The 24,014-nt window shown below is 44.4% G+C and overlaps 3 protein-coding genes and 3 non-coding genes across 13 annotated transcripts; 1 reads left to right on the top strand and 5 right to left on the bottom strand.

Annotated features, from left to right (window-relative positions):
• Positions 1-214: 214 nt before the first annotated feature.
• SPCS1 (signal peptidase complex subunit 1) lies at positions 215-2,394 on the bottom strand. Its single transcript, XM_033210067.1, has 4 exons — positions 2,094-2,394; positions 1,674-1,733; positions 1,498-1,584; positions 215-701 (listed from the first exon to the last, which is right to left on the bottom strand). Exons 1-4 carry the CDS (start codon positions 2,328-2,330, stop codon positions 576-578), a joined length of 510 nt encoding a protein of 169 aa, XP_033065958.1. The 5' UTR covers positions 2,331-2,394; the 3' UTR covers positions 215-575.
• GLT8D1 (glycosyltransferase 8 domain containing 1) lies at positions 2,293-15,123 on the top strand. Of its 6 annotated transcripts, none has more exons than XM_033210063.1 (11): positions 2,293-2,926; positions 3,423-3,647; positions 8,997-9,048; positions 9,133-9,231; positions 11,553-11,766; positions 12,935-13,052; positions 13,276-13,360; positions 13,562-13,674; positions 14,027-14,193; positions 14,304-14,416; positions 14,567-15,123. In XM_033210063.1, exons 3-11 carry the CDS (start codon positions 9,033-9,035, stop codon positions 14,755-14,757), a joined length of 1,116 nt encoding a protein of 371 aa, XP_033065954.1. In that variant the 5' UTR covers positions 2,293-2,926; positions 3,423-3,647; positions 8,997-9,032; the 3' UTR covers positions 14,758-15,123. The 6 variants fall into 6 exon arrangements, with proteins under 6 accessions (XP_033065954.1, XP_033065953.1, XP_033065952.1 ...); XM_033210062.1 differs by having other exon boundaries at positions 3,419-3,647; XM_033210064.1 differs by having other exon boundaries at positions 2,533-2,926; positions 3,419-3,659; positions 14,567-15,121.
• On the bottom strand, positions 15,110-24,006 carry GNL3 (G protein nucleolar 3). Of its 3 annotated transcripts, XM_033210059.1 has the most exons (15): positions 23,826-24,006; positions 23,091-23,149; positions 22,539-22,676; positions 22,305-22,418; positions 21,714-21,797; positions 20,726-20,858; positions 19,203-19,315; positions 18,833-18,959; positions 17,976-18,063; positions 16,579-16,753; positions 16,301-16,443; positions 16,086-16,222; positions 15,828-16,000; positions 15,525-15,591; positions 15,110-15,432 (listed from the first exon to the last, which is right to left on the bottom strand). In XM_033210059.1, the coding sequence occupies exons 1-15, from the start codon at positions 23,836-23,838 to the stop codon at positions 15,350-15,352; spliced, it is 1,647 nt and encodes a 548-aa protein (XP_033065950.1). In that variant the 5' UTR covers positions 23,839-24,006; the 3' UTR covers positions 15,110-15,349. The 3 variants fall into 3 exon arrangements, with proteins under 3 accessions (XP_033065950.1, XP_033065949.1, XP_033065951.1); XM_033210058.1 differs by having other exon boundaries at positions 23,091-24,006; XM_033210060.1 differs by lacking the exon at positions 23,826-24,006 and having other exon boundaries at positions 22,932-23,133.
• LOC117084705 lies at positions 16,809-16,885 on the bottom strand. The gene has a single exon (XR_004437610.1). It is a non-coding gene; the product is annotated as a small nucleolar RNA SNORD69 (small nucleolar RNA).
• LOC117084712 lies at positions 19,080-19,163 on the bottom strand. Its single transcript, XR_004437614.1, has one exon. It is a non-coding gene; the product is annotated as a small nucleolar RNA SNORD19B (small nucleolar RNA).
• LOC117084702 lies at positions 20,617-20,684 on the bottom strand. The gene has a single exon (XR_004437607.1). It is a non-coding gene; the product is annotated as a small nucleolar RNA SNORD19 (small nucleolar RNA).
• Positions 24,007-24,014: the final 8 nt, after the last annotated feature.

Genomic DNA, 24,014 nt, shown 5'->3' with positions numbered 1-24,014 from the left:
ACGGAACTAATGTTCGAGTAACAACTACTAATTATATACCATGAAATGTCTCAAACTCCTGGGCTCAAGTCATCCTCCTGCCCTAGCCTCCCAAAGTGCTGGGATTATAGGTGACAGCCACTGCACCTGGCCAGAACCATGAACTTCTAACTTAGGCTTTTACTAATTATCTTCCTTGCAGAACAATGAACAAAAGATCCTTTAGACAAAGAACTTGCACTATGAGGTTTAATTGCAAATATTAAAATGGTTTAACAACTCATAATGAATTACAAAACTTTGATAGTTACATTGTACTATCATTTATGAGGCATTTATTCTTCATTATTTACACCTGAAAGAAACTGCATACTTGTGTGTTCTGTTCCCCATTTCACAGCAAGATTATGAAGAGAAGGTCTAAACTACTTATATGAATCAAAACCCAACTGAGCTAGAAATGAAGTATAAAGAGAACTAAATCTACACACAGCTGTGCCATAAGAGCATTAGATGGTTTTAGCTCTTTTCTGGGGTATGAAAGCAATTTAGCTCATCTCACAGGAAACAAAAGCAGGTGCTGAATCATGAAAACTTCAGTTATTTTTAGCATGCCTCTTAATTTTTCTTTCCCCTGGTTTCTTGTCATCTGTGCTTGAGTCTTGAACAGGTAACCACTTGAGAGGATGCCGGCGATAAATGGGCCATGGAGGAAGTGTCAGCTGGGCCAGAAAAGAGGAAATGCATAAATTATAGCTATTAAAAGTTTAAAAAATTATGTATAATGCCAGGTTCCCAAACGACTCCCATGCTGAGGGAACAAAAAACAAAAAAATCCATATTCCTATAAAGGCTCTGTGCCATCATCCATGCAAAACACTGTAAGATGATGGGAACAGGCTTACTGCCTACACAAATGGCTTTAAGACCTAAAAGGTGAGGGGCCAGGCGTGGTGGCTCTCGCCTGTAATCCAAGCACTTTGGGAGGCCAAGGTGGGCGGATTGTTTGAGACCAGCCTGGCCAACACAGTGAAACCCTGTCTCTACTGAAAATACAAAAATTAGCTGGGTGTGGTGATGTGAGCCTGTAGTCCCAGCTACTCGGGAGGCTGAGGCAGGAGAATCATTAAACCCGGGAGGCAGAAGGTGCAGTGAGCCAAGATCGCCCCAGTGCACTGCAGCCTGGGCAACAGAGTGAAACTCCGTCTCAAAAAATTTAAAATAAATAAATAAATAACAGGTGAGGGGACAATGTGAGCACCATGAAAAACTCCTGCTGGCTTTGACTTTAAGATTATTACCTAGAGTAGCTGCCAAAGGAAATAAGCTATGTCCTTTTATATAGTTCACACCATCTGACACTATTTTGGCATTCTACTTTTCCAATGATAGCAAAGGGAAACGCTGTCTGGAAGGATGAGGGAAATACTGGCTTTGAGTCTCACTACTGAGTAGGTCTAACCAAACCAACCCGACTCACAAAACCCAAGTTGCCACTAACACCCACAAATTTCTTACCAAACATGAAAAAGCAAATCCGGCCATAACTATATAGACAGTCCACCCGAACTGTTCAGCCACGTATCCGTAGATAAATCCAACTATCTAGAGACAAATGAAGTATATTAAACACACTCAAACTGAGGGTTGGGAGGGAGGCGGGGGCGAAGATTAAACGTAAAACCAATACTTACTGCAGAAAAAAGAATAATTCCCTGAAACATCTGTTCAGCTAGCTTCTGGCCCTTGTAATCCTGGGGTGAAGCAGAGGAAAAAAAGAATTGGATCCACCGCCGAGGAGATAACAATTTCTGCCCTGACCTCACAACTTTGGCACAGGGTAACCCCAATATCAGGGTCTCCCGCTCACCTAAGGACCTGGGCAAGAAATTAAATTCTGGGCTTCCCGGGAGGAACTGAAACACCCTCACGGAGAATGGACAGATTCTCGCGGAGTAGAAGAGAAGGGGACCCAGGAGGCAATTCGGTAAAGAGGGTGGAGGGTAACCATCAGGGCCCGGAACAGCGCAGCACTGGGTCGGTGCTCCGACATGGGCTTCGAAGCTGCCAGGCACAGGAGCTGCGTGCGGAGGTCCCCGGGGCTGCGCCCTCACCATCTGCGTGGGCAACGAGCTCAGATGCTCCAGCATGGCTGGCTGAGGAGGCGGGCAGCCGACCGCGGGTGGCAGGCTGCGAGGCGAGGGCGACCGAGACTTATGGACTGTGAGGGCCAAGGTCTCACACTGCGCGTTGCCAGGCGGGCCTTCTACGCCCGGGAGAGCGATGGCCGCGGCCCCGGAAGCGGAAGTCTCCGACGGGCCGATACAGCCCATGTCCCCGCCCCGCGCCATTGCTAGGCGACGTGCGCTTTTGCCGCGGCGTGCTGCCCGCGAGGGCAGCTGAGGTGGTGGCGGCGGCGGCCGCCGCGTCGAGGCATCGCGCGGCCGTGAAGCGTTCACCGTCAGTGCTGTTGGGTGCCTGGAGCCGCGGGCCCCGTCCCGAAAACTGTCCTTGACAGTGCCTGCGCGGCCCAATGGCCGCCAGCGCGCGCCGCGTCTCCATGGCGACGGTCTTTTATCTGCGAGGACCCCGGCGGTAGGGCTGCCCCGCTGCGCCTGCTTGGCGCGACGCTCTAGCGGTCACCGCTGCGGGTTGGGTGGGTGTTGTGGGGCTGCGCGGCTGCCACCGAGCTAGAGGGCAAGTGGGCTCGGCCCAGCGTGCAGGGGACGCGGGCGGCCAGACAACGGGCTAGGCCCTGGGGCCTGCGGCGCGGGCGCTGAGCTGGCAGGGCGGGCCAGGGCTGCATCCCCATCTCCTCCATCGCCTGCAGTAAGGGCGGCCGCGGCGAGCCTTTGAGGGGAACGACTTGTTGGAGCCCTAACCAGGGGTATCTCTGAGCCTGGCGGGATCCCCGGAGCGTCACATCACTTTCCGATCACTTCAAAGTGTAAGGGGGGCCCTACCGACCCTTGGAATTTAGGGGGGCTACCCTAGGCGGCATCCACAAGAGAGAGAATTCCCTTGGAGAGGGGACCCCGGTCCTCGGTTGTCCCTCTCATCTGCGTGGAGAGTCCCTCATCTGGGGGCTCCCGAACTCGGCACTCTCACATTCTGGCCGACTTTACTGACCCTCACAGACCCAGGCTGGGCCCTCCCGATAGAGGCCAGCCAAAGGTTCACTCAGCCTCTCTTTCAAGGCTGGTGTATCTCTAAATCGTAGACCCTCCTCTGTTACCTTGAGCCAGGTGGGATGCCCACGTTTTGGAGAAACCGTTCTGAGGAACCCGGGCTTCTGGGTCCCAGCTGGCTCTCCGGCCCCCAGGTTATGTACTCAGGGTTAGCCACAGATAGTGAGATTCTAGGCACTCCCGGGACAGGGTGGGACTGCTGTCCTCATTCATGCAACCAGCAAATATTCACGGCACCTTGTTTGTGCCAGACAGCGGACCGAGGACACGGTTGTTACCAAGACCAGGCTGTTGCCTAGGAAGAGCCCAGAGCGTGTCAAGGGAGACAGTCACATCACGCCAGAAATACGTGACAGCTGGATTAGCCCTGGGAGAGGGAGGCCCAGATGTGGAAGCTCAGGGGAGGTGCAGCTCAACGTGGAGTTTGGAGGAGGCTACCTTGACTTCTGAAAGCCAAGTGGGAGCCAGCCAGATGAAAGGGTAGGAGAAAGTGTATGTATATCCTCAGTGCCCTTTCATCCTTGCACGTGGCAGAGACCAAACAGTAAAATGCAGACACCTTTGACACTTTTCTGACCTCAGAAGGAGTCAGGACGTGTAGAAGGCAGAAAGAGGGATGGGCAAGAGTTTATTCCTGTTTCCTTCCCATGCTCTGTATTTCTTGGTGTGATTGAACAGACTTTCTGATGTGTGTATAAATAGATACATCTTTGTGTAGTCTTTTTTTTTTTTTTTTTTTTCTTGAGATGAAGGCTCGCTCTGTCACCCAGGCTGGAGTGCAGTGGTGCGATCGTGGCTCACTGCAACTTCTGCCTCCTGGATTCAAGTGATTGCCCTGCCTCAGCCTCCTGAGTAGCTGAGATTACAGGCATGCGCCACCAAGCCCGGCTAAATTTTGTGTTTTTAGTAGAGATGGGGTTTCACTGTGTTGGCCAGACTCCTCTCAAACGCCTGACCTCAAGTGATCCACCCACCTCGGCCTTCCAAAGTGCTGGGATTATAGGCATGAGCCACCACGCCTAGCCAGTGTGGTCTTTTTATTTTTTTGTATCCACGGTTTTGTATTCTTGGATTCAACCAACCATGGATTGAAATTACAGATACAGAGGGCTGACTCTAATATGCCGTTTTACATAAGGGACTTGACCATCTGTGAATTTTTGTATACATGGGGAGTCCTGGAGCCAATCCCCGACTGATACTGAGGATCAACTATGTTGCTAATCAAATTGTACACAATTGTATACTCTAACGAAAATGTAGTTACAGATCCAGGGTCTATGTGCAATTTTGTTTTGAGAATTCCTTCTAACCAGATCAGGAAAGCTCTCTTACCAGAAATGGCCCCAGGAAAGACAATATGGATTAGACATACTCCATGATAACTGGCGTTTTGCATGTAGGTAACTGTGGAAGTTTTAGGAGCAACTGGTTTCTGCCTTGCCACTCTACTTAAGTATGTCAGATACTTGATAGAATTGTGTTTTTCTTGTTTCCAGCCAACTGGTTGTCGCACGTGTGCCTCTCGATCGCATAACTGTTAACTGGAAGTCAAGAAACTAAAAACATTATCTCTTGTATCATTAATTAACTGGGATTTATTTGAGTGCAAGAGTGTTTTCTCAGTGGTGGTGGAAGTTGCCTCATCGCAGGCAGATGTTGGGGCTTTGTCCGAACAGCTCCCCTCTGCCAGCTTCTGTAGATAAGGTCAGCCCATAATGTGATAGAGACATACGACTTAGGGTATATACCAATGTATATTCTTTTTTTTTTTTTTTTTTTGAGACAGAGTCTTACTGTGTTGCCCAGGCTGGAATGCAGTGGCACAATCTCAACTCACTGCAACCTCTGCCTTCCAAGTTCAAGGGATTCTCTTGCCTCACCCTCCCGAATAGCTGGGGTTACAGGCACCTGCCAGCACGCCTGGCTAATTTTTTATATTTTTAGTAGAGATGGGGTTTCACCATGTTGGACAGGCTGGTCTCAAACTCCTGACCTCATGATCCACCCGCCTCGGCCTCCCAAAGTGCTGAGATTACAAACGTGAGCCATGGCGCCCCGATATATGTAAGAGGAAGTTCACCAATACATTGTACTTCATATATACTGCTTTGGAAAGACGCGTGTGAGCTGGGCCTGGTGGCTCAGGCCTGTAATCCAGCACTTTGGAAGGCCGAGGCAGATGGATCACCTGAGGTCAGGAGTTCGAGACCAGCCTGGCCAACATGGTGAAACCCTATCTTTATTAAAATTAGCTGGGCGTGGTGGCACACACCTGTAGTCCCTGCTACTTGGGAGGTTGAGGCACGAGAATCACTTCAATCTGAGAGGCAGAGGTTGCAGTGAGCCCAGATGGCGCCACTGCACTGCAGCCTGGGTGACAGAACGAGACTCCGTCTCAAAAAAAAAAAAAGGAAGGAAAGAAAGATGTGTATTTTCCCCCTAATTTGTAATCTGGCCTGTGATTGCAGTTTTAAAAAGATATTTTTTTTTAGATATGGGGTCGGGGGGAGTGGTCATACTGTGTTGCTCAGGCTGGTGTCGAACTCCTGGGCTCAGGCAGTGTCCCGCCCCCGCCACCTGAGTAGTTGGGATTATAGGTATCAGCCATAGTGCCTGACCCCAGTTTTTATTGTTTTTTATTTTTTATTTTTTTGAGACAAGGTATCGCTTTGTCACCCAGGCTGGAGTGCAATGGCATGAATATGGCTTACTGTAGTCTTGACCTCCCTAGCTCAGGTGATCCTCCTGCCTTAGCCTCCCAAATACTTGGAACTACAGGTGTATGTCACCATGCCTGGCTAATTTTTGTATTTTTCTAGAGATGGGCTTTCACAATGTTGCCCAGGCTGGTCTTGAACTCCTGAGCCCAGGTGATCAGCCCACCTTGGCCTTGTTGTTTTCATTTTGGGATTACAGGCATGAGCCACAGTGCCCAGCCCCCAATTTTTTCAACAGCTTTTCAATATATTTCTCTTCTTTACAAAGGCCTTGAGAAATTAAGTGCCTGGTATGCACACAATTTACCTAGGATGAAGTTAATTCAAACTTACTTTGTCTGTAGTCCCTGCTACTTGGGAGGCTGAGGCAGGAGGCTTGCTTGAGCCTAGGAGTTAGAGGCCAGCCTGGGCAACATGGTGAGAGCCTGTCTAAAAAAACAAATGAATAACTTGCTTTGTAATATGCTATGTTTGAAAGTGGTTTGTAAAATTAATAGCCTTATGTAAGTGTTCGGTACTACTATGGGTGAAAATGAAGTAAGGGTATAAGGTAGGTTCACAATATCTTGGTTGTAAAATGTCTATAAGGAAACATTTTACCCAGATCTTGTCGAAGGAATTTATTTATTTATTTTATTTTATTTTATTTTATTTTTGTATTTTTTAGTAGAGACGGGGTTTCACCGTGTTTGCTAGGATGGTCTCCATCTCCTGACCTCGTGATCCGCCCGTCTCGGCGGGAGGATCGCCCAAAGTGCTGGGATTACAGGCTTGAGCCACCGCGCCCGGCCAGGAATTTATTTTTTAAATAAATTTAGTTCCACCTACTATCTTGTTGTCACTGACTTGTTTTGAAAAGGTCAAGGTCAGATGAGCTGAGGAGGACCAACCAGGACAGTGTGACAATTAAACACCACCTTCTTTTTTTTTTTTTTTTTTTTTTTGAGACAGAGTCTCACTCTGCCGCCCAGGCTGGAGTGCAGTGGCCGGATCTCAGCTCACTACAAGCTCCGCCTCCCAGGTTTATGCCATTCTCCTGCCTCAGCCTCCCGAGTAGCTGGGACTACAGGCGCCCGCCACCTCGCCCGGCTAGTTTTGTATTTTTTAGTAGAGACGGGGTTTCACCGTGTTAGCCAGGATGGTCTCAATCTCCTGACCTCGTGATCCGCCCGTCTCGGCCTCCCAAAGTGCTGGGATTACAGGCTTGAGCCACCGCACCCGGCCAACACCACCTTCTTAAGAGATGAATAGCTAGCTAACAGAGATGGTTTTTGGGAATAGCACCTTAAATGTTTTTTTGGCGGGGCGCAGTGGCTCACGCCTGTAATCTTACCACTTTGGGAGGCTTGAGGTGGGCAGATCACGAGGTCAGGAGTTCGAGACCATTCTGGCCAACATGGTGAAACCGCATCTCTACTACAAATACAAAAATTAGCTGGGCGTGGTGGTGCATGCCTGTAATCCCAGCTATTGGGAAGGCTGAGGCAGGAGACTCGCTTGAATGCGGGAGGCAGAGGTTGCAGTGAGCTGAGATCGTGCCACTGCACTCCAGCCTGGGTGACAGAATGAGACTCCGTTTAAAAAAATAAACTAAAATAAACTTTTTTTTGTTTTTGCTAGTTACGATGGCTAGAAATGCACTCCAAACTTTTGATATTGATTGGATTTTGTGAATTTTTGTAACTTCTTCTCTGCTGTGGGTTTGTCAAGTGAATTTGGATAATATTCTTTTCTCTGAGGACACTCATGTTAAAGGTGAATGGGATACAACTCTGAACAGGCATGTTTTTTTTTTTTTTTTTTTTTGAGACGGAGTCTCGCTCTGTCACCCAGGCTGGAGTGCAGTGGCGCGATCTCGGCTCACTGCAAGCTCCGCCTCCCGGGTTTACGCCATTCTCCTGCCTCAGCCTCCCGAGTAGCTGGGACTACAGGCGCCCGCCATCTCGCCCGGCTAATTTTTTGTATTTTTTTAGTAGAGACGGGGTTTCACCGTGTTAGCCAGGATGGTCTCGATCTCCTGACCTCGTGATCCACCCGTCTCGGCCTCCCAAAGTGCTGGGATTACAGGCTTGAGCCACCGCGCCCGGCCTGAACAGGCATGTTTTTACGGATGAGGCTAAGACCTCAGGTTACTTGGTCATAGACAACCTGAATCCATGTCTACTTTAGGAATTTTAAGTAGAAACTTAATTCTGTTATGTTATTTTTTATTTTAAAGACGGAGTCTCACTCTGTTGCCCAGGCTGGAGTGCAATGGCACGATCTCGGCTCACTGCAACCTCTCTTGCTCAGGTTCAAGTGATTCTCCTGCCTCAGCCTCCTGAGCAGCTGGGATTACAGGCCCCTGCCACTGTGCCCGGCTAATTTCTTTTGCAGTTTTTAGTAGAGACAAGGTTTCACCATCTTGACCAGGCTGGTCTTGAACTCCTGACCTCGTGATCTCCCCCCCCCCAACCAGCCTCCCAAAGTGCTGGGATTACAGGCATGAGCCACCGTGCCTGGCTGAAACTTAATTCTTAAATTTTTTTTGGGCCGGGCGCGGTGGCTCAAGCCTGTAATCCCAGCACTTTGGGAGGCCGAGACGGGCGGATCACGAGGTCAGGAGATCGAGACCATCCTGGCTAATACGGTGAAACCCCCGTCTCTACTAAAAATACAAAAACTAGCCGGGCGAGGTGGCGGGCGCCTGTAGTCCCAGCTACTTGGGAGGCTGAGGCAGGAGAATGGCGGAAACCCAGGAGGCGGAGCTTGCAGTGAGCTGAGATCTGGCCACTGCACTCCAGTCCGGGTGACAGAGCGAGACTCCGCCTCAAAAAAAAAAAAAAAAAAAAAAAAAATTTTTTTTGCTTTTCATCTTGTGATGTATAATATACAAGGCTAAGGTTATGTATTTCCCCAACTTATTTTTAAGTTTTTTATTAATGACTACCACAAAAATTTCAGATCCGAAATTAGGTTCTTGGAAACTGTTAATTCAAAATGAGTTTCTTGCAGAATACCATATATGCCTCCTGTTTCTTCCTGAATTAAAAAAAAAAAAAAGTGTTAGGGCATTTTGATGTCCCTTCTCATGCACTTACTGACTTTGGGGGCTTGTTTTGTTTTGTAGGGTTAATAACTACTATTTATATGACAGAAGAAAAAGATGTCATTCCGTAAAGGTATGCTCTTTCTACAAGTTAACTTGTTTTTATACCTGGTGAAAGATAAAGAGGTATAACGTAGGTTTTCCCTATCTATTTCAGTAAACATCATCATCCTGGTCCTGGCTGTTGCTCTCTTCTTACTGGTTTTGCACCATAACTTCCTCGGCTTGAGCAGTTTGTTAAGGAATGAGGTTACAGGTATGGGAACATTTACTAATAATGCCTTAGAATCTGTTGAGGACCTGGTATTCTCTGTGTTGCACATCCTAAGTTGTTCTTCTTCTGGCAGTACTAGCAGTTGTTTGTTAAGGGTTTGATCTGACAGAATATTCCTTTTCACCACATCAGAGGCCTTAGGAGAGCCTCTGAGGGCTGCCATCTGTTCACATATCAGCAGGACAGGGCTTCAGAAAGTGAGGGTAGACAAGTGTCCTTGGTGTTTGATGCCTGCTCTAGTCACTACAGTGTCTAGTTACTTTCCTTCAGCTGTGCAGCTGCATCAGTGGGACTGTAGCAATAAAAGTTTTGTCAAGTGATTTTTAAAAATCACTGTGTTGTATAATGCATTGCACAGTATATTGAATTAGTTGTTCCTACTGTTCTCCCTTGGTATTGAGGAATGTTTGAGGCTTGAGTGTTTGTCAAAAATCATTTTTGGGTTGCCACCCACCATAGTTGACCAGAGTGAGAGACTATAATAGCTTTCCCCTGACTTTCACAGAGTGCTCTGATAGCATGTTTTATCATGTGTATATATGTATGATACATATAAAGTAATGCATGTTCCTAGTAGGAAAGTTTATAAAAAAGAGAACAGCGGCCAGGAGCAGTGGCTCACACCTGTAATCCCAACACTTTGGGAGGCCAAGGTGGGCGCCTCACAAGGTCAAGAGATCGAGACCATCTCAGCACTTTGGGAGGCTGTGGGCAGATCATGAGGTCAGGAGTATAAGACCAGCCTGGCCAACATGGTGAAACCGTGTCTCTACTAAAAATACAAACATTTGCTGGGCCTGGTGGTATGCACCTGTAGTCCCAGCTACTCAGGAGGCTGAGGCAGGAGAATCGCTTGAACCCAGGAGGCGGAGGTAGCAGTGAGCCAAGATCACGCCACTGCACTCAAGCCTGGTGACAGTATGAGTCTTCGTCTCCAAAAAAAAAAAAGAGACAACAGTATTCAAGCTCCATGAAGGCAATTTGTGTAGTTTTATCTTCTGTGCCTATGGATGGTGGCTGATACCTATAGCTGTTCAATAAATATTGGTTGAATGAATGATTTCATTGCCTAAAGTTAACTTATTACATTTTTGGCTTAGTACCTTCCAGTTTTTTCCTACATATCTTTTTTCTGTACAGTTGAGATTGTACTATATATAAACTGTACATTGTGTTTTTCTGTATATCATAAGCATGTCACTGTGATGGTAGAAACTCTTCATACATAATTTTAATGTCTATTAATTTGTTTCCACAGGATAACATCTTGTGGTACAACAGTTTTAACACTTTTTGATGGCAGCCCTACAATAGGAAATACATTACATGTAGCACATGTACATACATATGTATTTACTTATTGGCTGTCTATCCTCAGAAAGTTAGGGATGTTTTATTCATGGCTGTAACCCCAGTGCCTAGATACTGCCTGGCACATAGTAAATACCAGGGTTCAATGAGGAATTAAAAAAAAAAAGGCAAGAATGTATATAGGACAGTACTTGCAGTTTCCTTGTGTGATACACTGTATTTTCTTTGGTATTCTAATTCAGTTTTCTTTTTTTGTAAGATGGAATTTTCTTCTTGCTTCCCAGGCTGGAGTGCAATGGCACGATCTTGGCTCACGACAACCTCTACCTCCCGAGTTCAAGCGATTCTCCTGCCTCAGTCTCCCAAGTAGCTGGGATTACAGGCATTCACCATTACACCTGGCTCATTTTGTGTTTTTAGTAGAGACAGGGTTTTACCATGTTGATCAGGCTGGTCTTGAACTCCTGACCTCAAGTGATCCACCTGCCTCAGCCTCCCAAAGTGCTGGGATTATAGACGTGACTCACCACACCCGGCCTCTACTTCAGTTTTCTATTGCAATCCAGAAACTCTTTCTGTATAAATTGATTGTGACTCACTCAGTTGGTTTCATGCCTACTTGTGATTTGTGACTTAAAAAATATTTAGTTTGCTGCTACGTTTTCACAATTTAAATAAAATTCTTTCTTTTGATTATATTTCAGATTTTGTCCTTAGGAAACTCTTGATACAAATTGCCACAATACATTCTAACAGGTTCTGTTATTTTCCTACCAGTAGTGTATCAAAGTGCTGTCAGCCTATTTTAAAAAATGCTTCCTCCACTTTTCCAAAAGCTTGTTTACATACAGGGAAAGTTTCAGGGCTATATGCTTCAGTTTAATGGGGGAGAATGAGGTAAATCAGAACCATAATCCTTACCTTCCCTTTTTCCATGTCTTGGACTCAAAAGCCCATGAGTTTGTATCACAGTGCCTTCCTTGTGTTTTCAGATTCAGGAATTGTGGGGCCTCAACCTATAGACTTTGTTCCAAATGCTCTCCGACATGCAGTAGATGGGAGACAAGAGGAGATTCCTGTGGTCATCGCTGCATCTGAAGACAGGCTTGGGGGGGCCATCGCAGCCATAAACAGCATTCAGCACAACACTCGCTCCAATGTGATTTTCTACATTGTTACTCTCAACAATACAGCAGACCATCTCCGGTGAGCTCTGCTTATGTGATTCTGCTTCTAGACAATGATCTAGAGCAGGCCAGCTGCTAATCCAGGAACTGTTTTTCTGTGGTTTGTATGTTGTTTTTACAATTGAAATTGTGCCACCGATAAACTGTACAACTGACATATTTTTTTAGGATTGTATTATGAGCTTATCCCCATAATAGGAGAAGTGATACAAGGAGCTCATGCCAGAAAGTCAGTCAACTGTCACTCTGCACTGTTAACCCCACCTGACGTTGTTTTGGTAATAATATTTTCTCAGTGAAGGGATCAGTAAATGTTGATTTATAAGTTACAGGTTCCTTATTTCATGGACATGTTCTGAGCAGCTCTGGTCTAGAGTGGGAAGGGACTTAGCAACAATGGCAAGGTAGTGTTGTGAAGCTGATCACAGGCTGATCACAGGTCCTGATCCAAATCCTGACTTTCCCCAGAGTGATCTAGGGAAACTTGGATAGTCCAATCCGTTTTGAAAATGAACTAAGACTTATAAAACTTACTCCAAATTTGTTGGTCTAACAAATTAACTAGTTGTCAAATTTCTAAAACATTTTCGTCCTTATGGCCTTCTCCATGGTTCATACTTAGTTTTTGAAGCTGTAAATTCTGAACCCATTTAAAATACAGAAACAGAAGCTGTATAAAAATTACAGAAATAACACTAAGTATCCACAAAACGCTGATTTGAAACTGACCTAGAAAAATGTGCAGTACTCCTTTGGCAAACACTTTTTTCTTACAGGTAGTGCCTCAGACTTGAGTGGTGGAATTACTCAGTGAATTAAGAAGTCAGTCTGTAGATAAGAGATTACTCTGTTGGTAATTAGCTTTCGCTACCGTCACTTTGACTCCTTTTCTTCACCAGTGTATTTATTGGGTTAAGAGTTGGATGGTCTAGGTGGTGATGAAATGTTCTTAATTCTGTATTGTATTTTTCTAGAGTAGTTTTAGTGTTATAAAATAATTACTATATAACCTTGGTTCAGGGAGGGACTTGGTGGGAATAACCATCATTTCAGACGAGGAAACCAAAGCTCAGAGATAAAAGGAGCTTGTAAACACCTATTTGGTCCATAGGGTTTCTTTTGCATTACTCCCTCATTGGTTTGGAGACATTATTTGAAACTAAAATTTAGTGTTTTATCTTCATCAGGTCCTGGCTCAACAGTGATTCCCTGAAAAGTATCAGATACAAAATTGTCAACTTTGACCCTAAACTTTTGGAAGGGAAAGTAAAGGAGGATCCTGACCAGGGGGAATCCATGAAACCTGTGAGTTCCATGCATCCTTCTTTGTACTTGGCAGTATTAGGAAATAAGGGAATAGCTGGGTATCTGTGGATATAGTGCAGGTAGTTTCCTGGGGACCAAGCCTGGGTGGTTCTAAGAGTCCTTTCTTCTCCTGAATGTGTACTGAAAGCATCCTAGGAGTTTCTATGTAAATAAAAGCACAGCCAGTGCAGTATCCTATGCCAATTATTATTTCCTTTTCCAGTTAACCTTTGCAAGGTTCTACTTGCCAATTCTGGTTCCCAGCGCAAAGAAGGCCATATACATGGATGATGATGTAATTGTGCAAGGTATCAAAAATGTTACCATGAGTGCTGTTCTCCACCCAGATTGAGTACAATTGCTAAATAAAACAATGGGTTACAGTGGGCTATAGTGGTTGTTTTATTTACAGTCTTCTATAAAAGGTCACCATAGGGAGAAGTGGGAGTAACAGGGAACTAACTCTCAAGGCAACTGAAATACAAATCTTAACATCTTGTCTATTTCAGGTGATATTCTTGCCCTTTACAATACACCACTGAAGCCAGGACATGCAGCTGCATTTTCAGAAGATTGTGATTCAGCCTCTACTAAAGTTGTCATCCGTGGAGCAGGAAACCAGGTAGGTATATTGCTTACCACACATCCCTCTTCCTACAATATCGTTTATTGGGAAGAGGTTGCAAATTCAGGGAACTCTTTTGCTGCAATTTACACTCACTCCCCAATCATTTCATCACAAAACTCAATCCTGCTTTTCTGTAGACTTCTTCATGGACTTGACAGCCTAATTGTTCTTCTTGAACATCTGGTTTAATATGTCAACATCTAGGTTCCTATTCTAACTTGGAATTTCAAGTATCTATTATCTAATCTGAAGAAATCATAGTTTAACAGCTGTTTTCTCTACTGGCTATAAAATTTGTATCTATTCTGTTTGAAGCAGTAAATACATATATCCTATCTGTTTTTAGTACAATTACATTGGCTATCTTGACTATAAAAAGGAAAGAATTCGTAAGCTTTCCATGAAAGCCAGCACTTGCTCATTTAATCCTGGAGTTTTTGTTGCAAACCTGACAGAATGGAAACGACAGAATATAACTAACCAACTGGAAAAATGGATGAAACTCAATGTAGAGTAAGTATGTAACTGGCCGAGCTGTGAAAAACTGTTGTATTTCAATTCCGGGAGTTGTGACTAACAAGAGTTAGTACTTTTCACTAACATTTGTTTTCTGTCCCACCAAGAGAGGGATTGTACAGCAGAACCCTGGCTGGTAGCATCACAACACCTCCTCTGCTTATCGTATTTTATCAACAGCACTCTACCATTGATCCTATGTGGAATGTCCGCCACCTTGGTAAGTAGAATTAACCAGTGGCATAAGCTAGTAAAGAATTGGTACCTAAAGAACTGTCCTCAGGGATAGGGTATATTCTTTGTTTCCCTTAAGTTTTCTGCACAATTTCACATGGCACAATGATGTGCCTATTTTTGTCTCAAATATAAGGTTCCAGTGCTGGAAAACGATATTCACCTCAGTTTGTAAAGGCTGCCAAATTACTCCATTGGAATGGACATTTTAAGCCATGGGGAAGGACTGCTTCATATACTGATGTTTGGGAAAAATGGTATATTCCAGACCCAACAGGCAAATTCAACCTAATCCGAAGATACACCGAGATCTCAAACATAAAGTGAAACAGAATTTAAACTATAAGCATTTCTCAGGAAGTCCTGGAAGATGGCATGTATGCAAAGTAACAGTTGCTAGGGCTTCAATGCCTAGTGTAGCAAGCCATGGAAAAAGATGTGTCAGCTGGGTAAAGATGACAAACTGCCCTGTCTGGAAGTCAGCTTCCCAGACAGACTATAGACTATAAATATGTCTCCATCTGCCTTACCAAGTGTTTTCTTACTACAATGCTGAATGACTGAATGACTGGAAAGAAGAACTGATACAGCTAGTTCAGCTAGCTGGTATGGATAATTCAAAACTGCTGTTGGCTTTAATTTTGTAACCTGTGGCCTGATCTGTAAATAAAACTTAACATTTTTCAATAGGTATCGTATTTTTTTATTCCAGATAACTACTTCCACTCACAATGAGATGAATTGTCTTTTTATACAATTTAGGGATTCCAAATTGCCTGGTTTTAATACAATACATATTCACAAAATTTACACAGCTCATGCATACCATAACTTACACATATTATACATAGAAGTTTAGCAGTCTGCTTAGAATATTAAAAAAAAAAACAAAAAACTCATAAAAAAAGACATGGTTCTGTTACACATAATCTGTACTGAAGTCATAAGCATCATCCTCTTCAATCATTTTATCCAAGATAAAAGACCTTGTAGACTGTTCACCTATATTGCAGGAAAATAAAAAGATTTTCAAAAAGTCAAAGTGATTCTACACCATGCTGCTTTGTTAGAAGAACCCCTTTTGCCTGCCTCACCTGCTGTAGACTCCTCAGACAGTGCCTCCCCTGTCTCTTCTGCAGCGAACATGCCTGAGCTCTTTTCCTGTGTGACAAAGAAAAATGGTGCTGGATTAGTAGCCCTTGTCTTGCTTATTTAATCCAAGTAGTTATGTACCTGAAAAAATTAACTCTTTGGAGGTACATATAACGGGATGTGCAAAATTAAGGCTAACGGATCACAAGCCTCAAATATTTCCTATCTTCGGTTCTTTCTCATTATGTATTATAATGCTAGAAAACTCACTTCAGTTTTAAACAATTCATGGAGGACACACTTACATCAACTTCTTCAATAATTTCCTGGTCACTGTCTTTGTCATCCTCCTTCTCCTCCTGCTTCCTTTCTTTCCGTTTTGGCAATTCTTCACGTATGTCCTTTTCTTCTATTATTCCATTTGTCAGACCAGAAGACTGGAAAAGGATGCTATTGGCCAAATGAGGACCCTTGATGGCTAGGGAAGAAACAAAGCCCATGTAAACAGATAAGACCTCTATTGGCCTGTCAACTGATGAAGACAGCGGTGACACAGTTCTCACCTTTTATGCTCTGTGCATTGTTCTTTTCCAGTTCTTCCAGATTGAAGTCCCTTTTCATGTCTACCACAGTACTCTCATTAAAATATGGAGGAGGAGTCCAAGATGTAGGGGTACGGCAATAGTAAGCTAATGAGGCACTGATATTAAAAATAAGATGTGTCAAAAGGAGGTTTATTCTATTGGTCACCAAAATGCCAACAGAAAAGAAAGCTTACCCTGTCCACTCAGACCACAGCAGTTTGGCAGCACCGTCAACATTTGGGATTCCACCTTTCTGGTGCATACCTCTTCTCTGAGCAAGCATAGTAAAAAATTCCAGAGAATTCCTGTAGCTTGGGACAGTATATTTCAGTACTACCTTAAAAAACAAACAAACAAAAAAAGAACTTCATCTGACATGTCAGAACTTTAAAAAACTTCCAAAATTTTTCTACTGAAAATGCTTATGATGAAAGAAAATGGCTCCAAGGAGCTCATGAGAAGGGGTTTTTACCTGTCGAGCATCAGCCTGGGCAAGGATGGCACTGGCAGCCTCCATCGGTTTTACTACTTCAATACTTGCTGGACTTCGCAGAGCAAGTGCAGAGGAGGAATTAAGTGGAGATACGATGAAGCTTGGACTATCTATGATTGTGATCTGTTTGTCCAAGGGGACAACTTGCATGCTCCTGAAAGAAGAGAGATGGAATTGATGGGGGCATTGGTTTATTTGGAAGGTAAGAGAACATGAAGCTCAGGGTTGGATTGAACAGACTCAGCACAGTCAGTCAGATCCAGTTTATCATCATTTGCTTCACATTTATCTAAAACTGTAACAGCATACCCAACTGTTCTAAAGAGAAACACTGCATGTTACAGCTTATATATTTACATCAACCAAAACACATGCTATTTCCTTTGCTATAAATACGCCACCTTCTGGCCGGGTGCAGTGGCTCACGCCTGTAATCTGGGAGGCTGAGGCAGGTGGATCACCTGAGGTCAGGAGTTCAAGACCAGCCTGGCCAACATGGTGAAAGCCCTGTCTACTAAAAATACAAAAATTAGCCGGGTGCCTGTGATCCCAGCTACTCAGGAGGCTGAGGTTGCAGTGAGCCAAGATACCACCACTCCAGCCTGGGAGACAAAGTGAGACTCCGTCTCAAAAAAAAAAAAAAAAAAGATTTAGGGCACGGTGGCTCATGCCACCCAATACAAGTGTAATCCCAACACTTTATGAGGCCTAGGTGGGTGGATCACTTAAGGCCAGGAGTTTGAGACTAGCCTGGGCAACACAGTGAAACCCCATCTCTACTAAAAATACAAAAACTAGCTAGGTGTGGTGGCAGCCTTCTAGCTGGCAAATTTTTATTAATTGCTCAAGGCCAGGTTCAAACATCACTTCCCCTGAGGGAGCTTTCCTCTCTATTTGCTTAACTTGTCTTTCAAACTAAATTGTGGACAGCTGTCCCACTCCAATCAGTTTTTCCCCAAGCCTAGCACTGGCTTAAATCTTTCACCAGAAGCTTTAAAAAAAATTAGTCCAGGCGCGGTGGCTTGACCTGTAATCCCAGCACTTTGGGAGGCCAAGGCGGGCAGATCAGCTGAGGTCAGGAGTTCAAGACCAACCTAACCAACACGGAGAAACCCGTCTCTACTAAAAATTACAAAATTAGCCAGGTGTGGGGGGGGCACATGCCTGTAATCCCAGCCGCTCGGGAGGCTGAGGCAGGAAAATCACTTGAACCTGAGAGGTGGAGGTTGCAGTGAGCCGAGACTGCACCATTGCACTCCAGCCTGGACAAGAGTGAAACTGTCTCAAGAAAAAAAAAGAAAATCACCTTCCTTGAGATAACCAAAATAAAACAGTGTCTCACTAGTAATATTACAATTATGGACACCTCCATTTACCTTGTAAGCCCCATGGATACACCAACATTACACATCTGTTCTTGTTTTAAGCTATTGATAATGCTGCTTTTCCCCACATTTGGGAAACCTACAAATAAATGGGAAATACAGATATAAAAAGCATTATATGTTGGCATTCATGAAATTTTCACTGCCTAATTTTCCATTTCCCTGATGTTTAGGGCAAGATCAGAGTTGGATCTCAGTGTCTTCAATACTAAGGCCAATTTTAGTTTCATTTTTTGCACAAGTAATGAAAAGGCAGGAAAATACTGTAAATTCAAACAAACCAAGAGCTTTTAGAAACCAGCTTCCTACAGTAATCAGTTCCAACAAAAAACCTGAATCTGGAGCAGTTGTGTAAGTTTTCTTTTTCTCCTTTCTCTTGAGATGAGTCTCGCTCTGTCACCCAGGCTGGAGTGCAGTGGCGCCATCTGGGCTCACTGCAAGCTCCGCCTCCCGGGCCATTCTCTTGCCTCAGCCTCCCTAGTAGCTGAGACGACAGGCGACCGCCACCATGCCCGGCTAACTTTTTGTACTTTTAGTAGACGGGGTTTCACTGTGTAAGCCAGGATGGTCTCAATCTCCTGACCTCGTCACCCACCCGCTTTGGTCTCCCAAAGTGCTGGGATTACAGGTGTGAGCCACCGTGCCCGGCCAACAGTTGCTTAAGTTTTTTTCTTTAAATTGTGTGTGGTTATGTGCTTTTAGTAAGGTATAGGCAAGAAGCTAGTATTTGAGTGAGCCTTTTACTTGACAACAACTCCATACACTGCTGCTTGGGCACTTGGAGAGCTGGCTAAACTTCTTAACTATTTCAACAATTAAAAAGTAAAAAGTAATGAACTGAAACTCACCAATTACTCCAACCCGAATGGCTTTGCCGCAAGTCTCCTGAAAACCTCCAAGAAGTTTCCAAAGGCCTTCTTTCCCAAAGCAGACTTCACTTCTGAATGGAGCAGCATTCTTCTTTGCCTTCACATGCTAAAATTCCAAATAGTTGAATTATTCTGGCAACTTACCTGAAAAATTATTTCAACAAACCCCAAGCAATCAGGCTCCAGAGCCCAGCTCTTAAACTAACTACACTGCCTTTCAGATTATCTCTGGCTGAAATCAGAGTTGGATCTTGTAATTTTTCATTTATTTAAATCAAGATTTTGTACACTCATCATATTTCAACCAAAATCTGAAAGAACCACATATCTTACCACTAATAAAGGATACCTTGGTTATCTTCCCTTTATCCTTTGGTTTTGTTGAGGCTCTGAACACCACTGTTGGCAATTCTTTCTTCAAATAATTTAGCCAGCGCTCCAAATTCTCCTTTGGTACCAGATCTGATAGGAATTAGAAACAAGACATTTGCGGCCAGGCGCGGTGACTCACGCCTGTAATCCCAGCACTTTGGGAGGCCGAGACGGGCGGATCAAGAGGTCAGGAAATAAGACCATCCTGGCTAACACGGTGAAACCCTGTCTCTACTAAAAATACAAAAAAATTAGCCGGGCGTGGTGGTGGGCGCCTGTAGTCCAACTACTAGGGAGGGTGAGGCAGGAGAATGGCGTGAACCCAAGAGGCGGAGCTTGCAGTGAGCCGAGATCGTGCCATTGCACTCCAGCCTGGGCCACAGAGTGAGACTACATCTCAACAAGAAAAAAGAAATAAGACATTTGCTCCAATTTTGCTATTTTGTTGAGATGCATTTCAAAATCTGGCAACTATAGATTTTACTCTGGTTTACATTTTCCCAGTCTTTTCAAAAGGATTTAACTAGAAAATCAGAGCAGAGTAAGCTCCCCTACCATGCTGCCCTTATCTTAACAGAGCTCAGCATACATACTTCTCTATTTCAATTCCCTTTGTATTGCTCACTCAAAAATTTCAGGACAGACTCAACGTCTGGATTACAAACCTACTAACCCTAGGGCTATGTTTCCACAATTTACCTTTAGCTAGCAGCCAATTGTTTCTTTTATTCATTCATTTTTTTTTGAGACGGAATTTTGCTCTGTTGCCCAGGCTGGAGTGCAGTGGCATGGTATTGGCTCATTGCAACCTCCGCCTCCCGGGTTCAAGCAATTCTCCTGCCTCAGCCTCCCAAGTAGCTGGGACTACAAGTGCCTGCCACCATGCCCGGCTAATATTTGTATTTTAGTAGAGATGGGGTTTCGCCATGTTGGCCAGGCTTTTCTCGAACTCCTGGCCTCAAGTGATCCACCTGCTTCAGCCTTCCAAGCAGCCAATTGTTTCTTAACCCCAAAAATAATTTTAGATTTCATTCCCATTTTCTGCTTTGTAATTCTCTGTTCTGGGTTTTCTTGTTCCTGCTGCTGAAACTCAGATGCATAATTATGCATTTCATTTAAATATTTTGTCACATACGTTCCAATTTATTTCACTCTTGAACTAATACCCGACATTGTGTAGGTGTGGGGAATTTGTCACACTGTCATCACTTCCTAGATGAAATATACTACACTTAACTGGGTATAGCAGCTTACACTCTTATTTAAAAGACAGTAAATACTGAATGGCAAAAGAACAGTAGAAACCCGTTGAGTCAGTTGTAAAAATCACCTCCTCCCCACTGACTAGCACTGTCTCTGGCAATGTACTCTGTACTGTGTACATGTACTCTGGCTGTGCTGAGGTCAGAGTTGGATCTAATCAGTCTTCAGTGACTATTAGACTGTATCCTCATACCTCACCAATGTACATGGAAGACAAAGGGTACCCTCTTTACTCACCTGATTTATTTAATATAAGTACCAGCTTTTTCTGTCCACTCTGGACAATGGCCTCTTCTACCTGAGGACATCTGCAACCAAGAGGATCTCTGGCATCCAACACCTCTAGGACAACATCGGAGGCTTCAATCACCTATTAAGTAAAAAATGACCAGAAGGACATCCCTTGCTCTGGTAATACCTTCAACAAGAGAGTACTGACATTATCCATTTGGCAAGAGGGTGAGCTCAGAGTTGGATCTCATGTCTTCACTTTGGTTATGAAGAATGTTGACCCTCATCATTTCTCACACAGGAGAGTAAAACATAGGCCTCTGATTAAGATGGATTTCAAAAATGAAAATATCCCTGTCTGAATCCTCCCATAGTGAATTATGTAGTTTGGTAGGTCCCTCTGGCCTTGCCAAAAGCTGCTGAAGGGCAGTCAGGTTCTATCCACGGGGGAGTGAGCTTGGGAAAATGAATGTTGGGGATGGGAGTGCTGGAGAGCAACTACACCAAGGAGACAATACCCTCTTGTCCTCTTTCACTTAGGTTTCAACAGAGTACTTTAGAGACCCTTAGCCTGACACTGCTTACTCCAATGTACTTTTCTCAGTCTCAACACTATGTCAACATTTTTTTAAAAAATGTTGTAAGTCATGCTTACAGGCAGAACCAGTTTTGTGCAAATATTTAGAACCAAAGAAACTATTTCTGTCAGGTAAACATAGCAGGAAAGGCATTAAACAGCATAAGCTAGAGTCGAGTCACGAAATGATTTGTTGGTGGAAGGTGGGAGGAGGGAGAGGATCAGGAAAGATAACTAATCGGTACTAAGCTTAATGCCTGGGTGATAAAATAATCTGTACAACAAACCCCCCACGACACAAGTTTACCCATATAACAAACCTGCACATGTACCCTTGATCTTAAAAGGTTAAAAAAAAATGACTTGAGTCTTTTAAACCTCATTACCACTGTCAGACACTGACCTAGGCTAAGATACCTTTTTAAGTTCTTGGCAGTACAGCTTCTTTGAATTCTGTTTGCCTGACTTGGCTTTGTTCTCAGTTTTGCAAAGCCCAAACGCCTAGAGGATAAAGGGGGAAAGGACACAAAATTAGAAGTAGAGCAGTTGTAACCTCTATCTCCATTTTCCACAGCTGAGTAGCAGCACTTGCAGTTGTTAAATAGGTAAGATGGAGTCTGAACTCAGTTGTCTTCCTCCCAAGAAGCTCAGCAGCCTGTAGATGTGCTTTTATTTTTGCACCAGAACTCATCTCTCAGCCAGGTGCAACAGCCCACACCTGTAATACTAGAAACTGGGAGGCTGAGGGGGGGTGGATCACTTGAGTCCAAGAGTTTGAGACCAGCCTTGGCAATATAGTGAAAGCCCGTGTCTACTAAAAAAAATTAGCCAGGCATGATGGTGTGCTTCTGTAGTCCCAGCTACTTAAGAGACTGAGGTGGTAAGACTGCTTGAGCCTGGGTGGTCGAGGTTGCAGTGAGCTGTGATTGTGCCACTGCACTCAGGCCCAAGAAACAAAAACAAAATCAAAACCCCTGATCTCTCATTCATAAAGAGACCTAATCATACCTTTTCCATAGGTTCCACATTTGATGGCTTAATATCAGGATTAGTTTCAAATTTTCTTTTCTTCTCCAGTTCCTTCTGCCTGTCAAGTTTCTGCTGCTGTTTTAGTTCTTCAAGCTGTGTCAGAGCCGTAAGGGAAATAGGTGAACCAGTGACTAGTGTTGTTACCTTACTCTGAAAAGTATCACACATAACACACTACACCACTCATTGAAAATTCTGGCTAACATAACTTACCCTCTGTTTCCTTAGCTCAGCTTCCCTAAGAAGAGCCTCCTTAAAGGGAGCACTGTTTGGAACTCCTGGGTCTTTCCTAGGCTTCTTGTGACCCCGCTTTTTAGCCTCCTTCCTTAATTTTCGATGATGTTCTCGAACCTATTAAAATAGATTTTGTCTGCTTACAAAAATATCTTTATACTTAAGCAGAATTCAAGTGAGAAACCAATCTGGCTGCAATTTAGTTATGCCTATAAAATGTAATAGGAAAATGAAGCTTTAGTTGGAATCTTACAAAGTAACGCATAGTTAAGTATAAAACAGTAAGAAAATGTAACCGGAAGGCTCTCTATGCAGAGATTAACATGTTGAACAAATTTAGAGACTTATCACCAAATCATTGCACTTTCTCACAGCTGCACTCCTGATGCCTAAAAGCCTGTGCCCATGGTCAGTCTATCCAATGCCATTTCCCGAAACCAAATCACATTAACCCAGACTTTCCTGCAAAGGAATAGGGCAAAATCAGTTTAGCAGTGTGTTTGGTATAGCTCTCTCAAGCACTACACTTACCTTTTTTTGGATTTTATACCGCTTATGGCAGGTCATGCGTTTACTTGCTTTCTTTAACTCTACAAAGAAACACATCACAAATCTGTTAACGCAAATGATGAGTTCTGGGTTAACGCACTATGGACTTACATCCTTTTCTCGTGTTATTGGCTGCCAAACCTAACGTTAAGACTAATGCGAAATGCCTAATGCAAACATACATGCCACTTTCAAATTCCAGAGAATTAGATTCAGTAGATCCAGAATGGAGTACAAGTTCCCTGCACCTACTCTTACAGTATCAGAATGGGATCATACACAGCAGCGTGTATGAGCGTTTATGAGACCCAAAACGACAGCCACTTTGTGTCAAACAGCACGAATCATAAGGCAGGAGAGGAACACTCAGTCTGGGAGGCGAGTCTCAGCTCTCACGTGGGCCAGCCTGCACGTGGCCACGGAAAGGAAGATATTGGGCCTGAAACCTGGCTCAGAAGCTGCTTCCTTACGAAAATCTGGCCTAGTCTTCCCCACCCTCTGGCCGGCTTCGTTCCACAGAATGAGCCCGCGCGGTTAACATGATCGCCGTAGGGATTTCCAACTCTCGGTCCTACGAGGAAATAGGGCCAAGGCCTACACGTAGGTTCTCACCCCCATACCAGCAGAGACAAAGCCGTGGCGGTAAAAGAGCGTCGTGGTGGCTGCAGCAACTTCCAGACATGGGTCCCTCCACGCCCGCTTCCCGACCCCACTTACTAGGCCGCTTCATCTTGGCTGTAGAAAGCCGCACGAGCACAACAGCCTTCCTCCGCTAGCGCCACGTGTGAAGTGAAGCCACTGACGAGCGTCACGCACTTACGCTGCCGCCGTAAAGTGCGTCACCGCCTCTCTGCGTGTGCGCGCACGCAGTGTCGCGCGGAGCAGGGCTCGCTTGGCGGCCGCGGG

The sequence above is a fragment of the Trachypithecus francoisi genome, unplaced genomic scaffold (genome assembly GCF_009764315.1).
Source record: "Trachypithecus francoisi isolate TF-2019V2 unplaced genomic scaffold, Tfra_2.0 Lachesis_group0, whole genome shotgun sequence".
Lineage (NCBI taxonomy): Eukaryota > Metazoa > Chordata > Mammalia > Primates > Cercopithecidae > Trachypithecus > Trachypithecus francoisi.
This window is presented reverse-complemented; position numbering and strand designations above follow the sequence as displayed.

Coding starts and splice junctions, on each gene's coding strand:
- SPCS1 (XM_033210067.1), bottom strand. CDS start 2,330: ATGGCGCGGGGCGGGGACATGGGCTGTATCGGCCCGTCGGAGACTTCC. Junction 1,734..2,093: donor GCTCGTTGCCCACGCAGATG/GTGAGGGCGCAG, acceptor GCTTCACCCCAG/GATTACAAGGGCCAGAAGCT. Junction 702..1,497: donor GATTTGCTTTTTCATGTTTG/GTAAGAAATTTG, acceptor TTTCTGGCCCAG/CTGACACTTCCTCCATGGCC.
- GLT8D1 (XM_033210061.1), top strand. Junction 11,767..12,934: donor AATACAGCAGACCATCTCCG/GTGAGCTCTGCT, acceptor TATCTTCATCAG/GTCCTGGCTCAACAGTGATT. Junction 14,194..14,303: donor TGGATGAAACTCAATGTAGA/GTAAGTATGTAA, acceptor TGTCCCACCAAG/AGAGGGATTGTACAGCAGAA.
- GNL3 (XM_033210058.1), bottom strand. CDS start 23,165: ATGTGTTTCTTTGTAGAGTTAAAGAAAGCAAGTAAACGCATGACCTGC. Junction 18,960..19,202: donor ATAAAGGGAAGATAACCAAG/GTATCCTTTATT, acceptor TTGGAATTTTAG/CATGTGAAGGCAAAGAAGAA. Junction 16,223..16,300: donor CTGTGGTCTGAGTGGACAGG/GTAAGCTTTCTT, acceptor TTTTAATATCAG/TGCCTCATTAGCTTACTATT.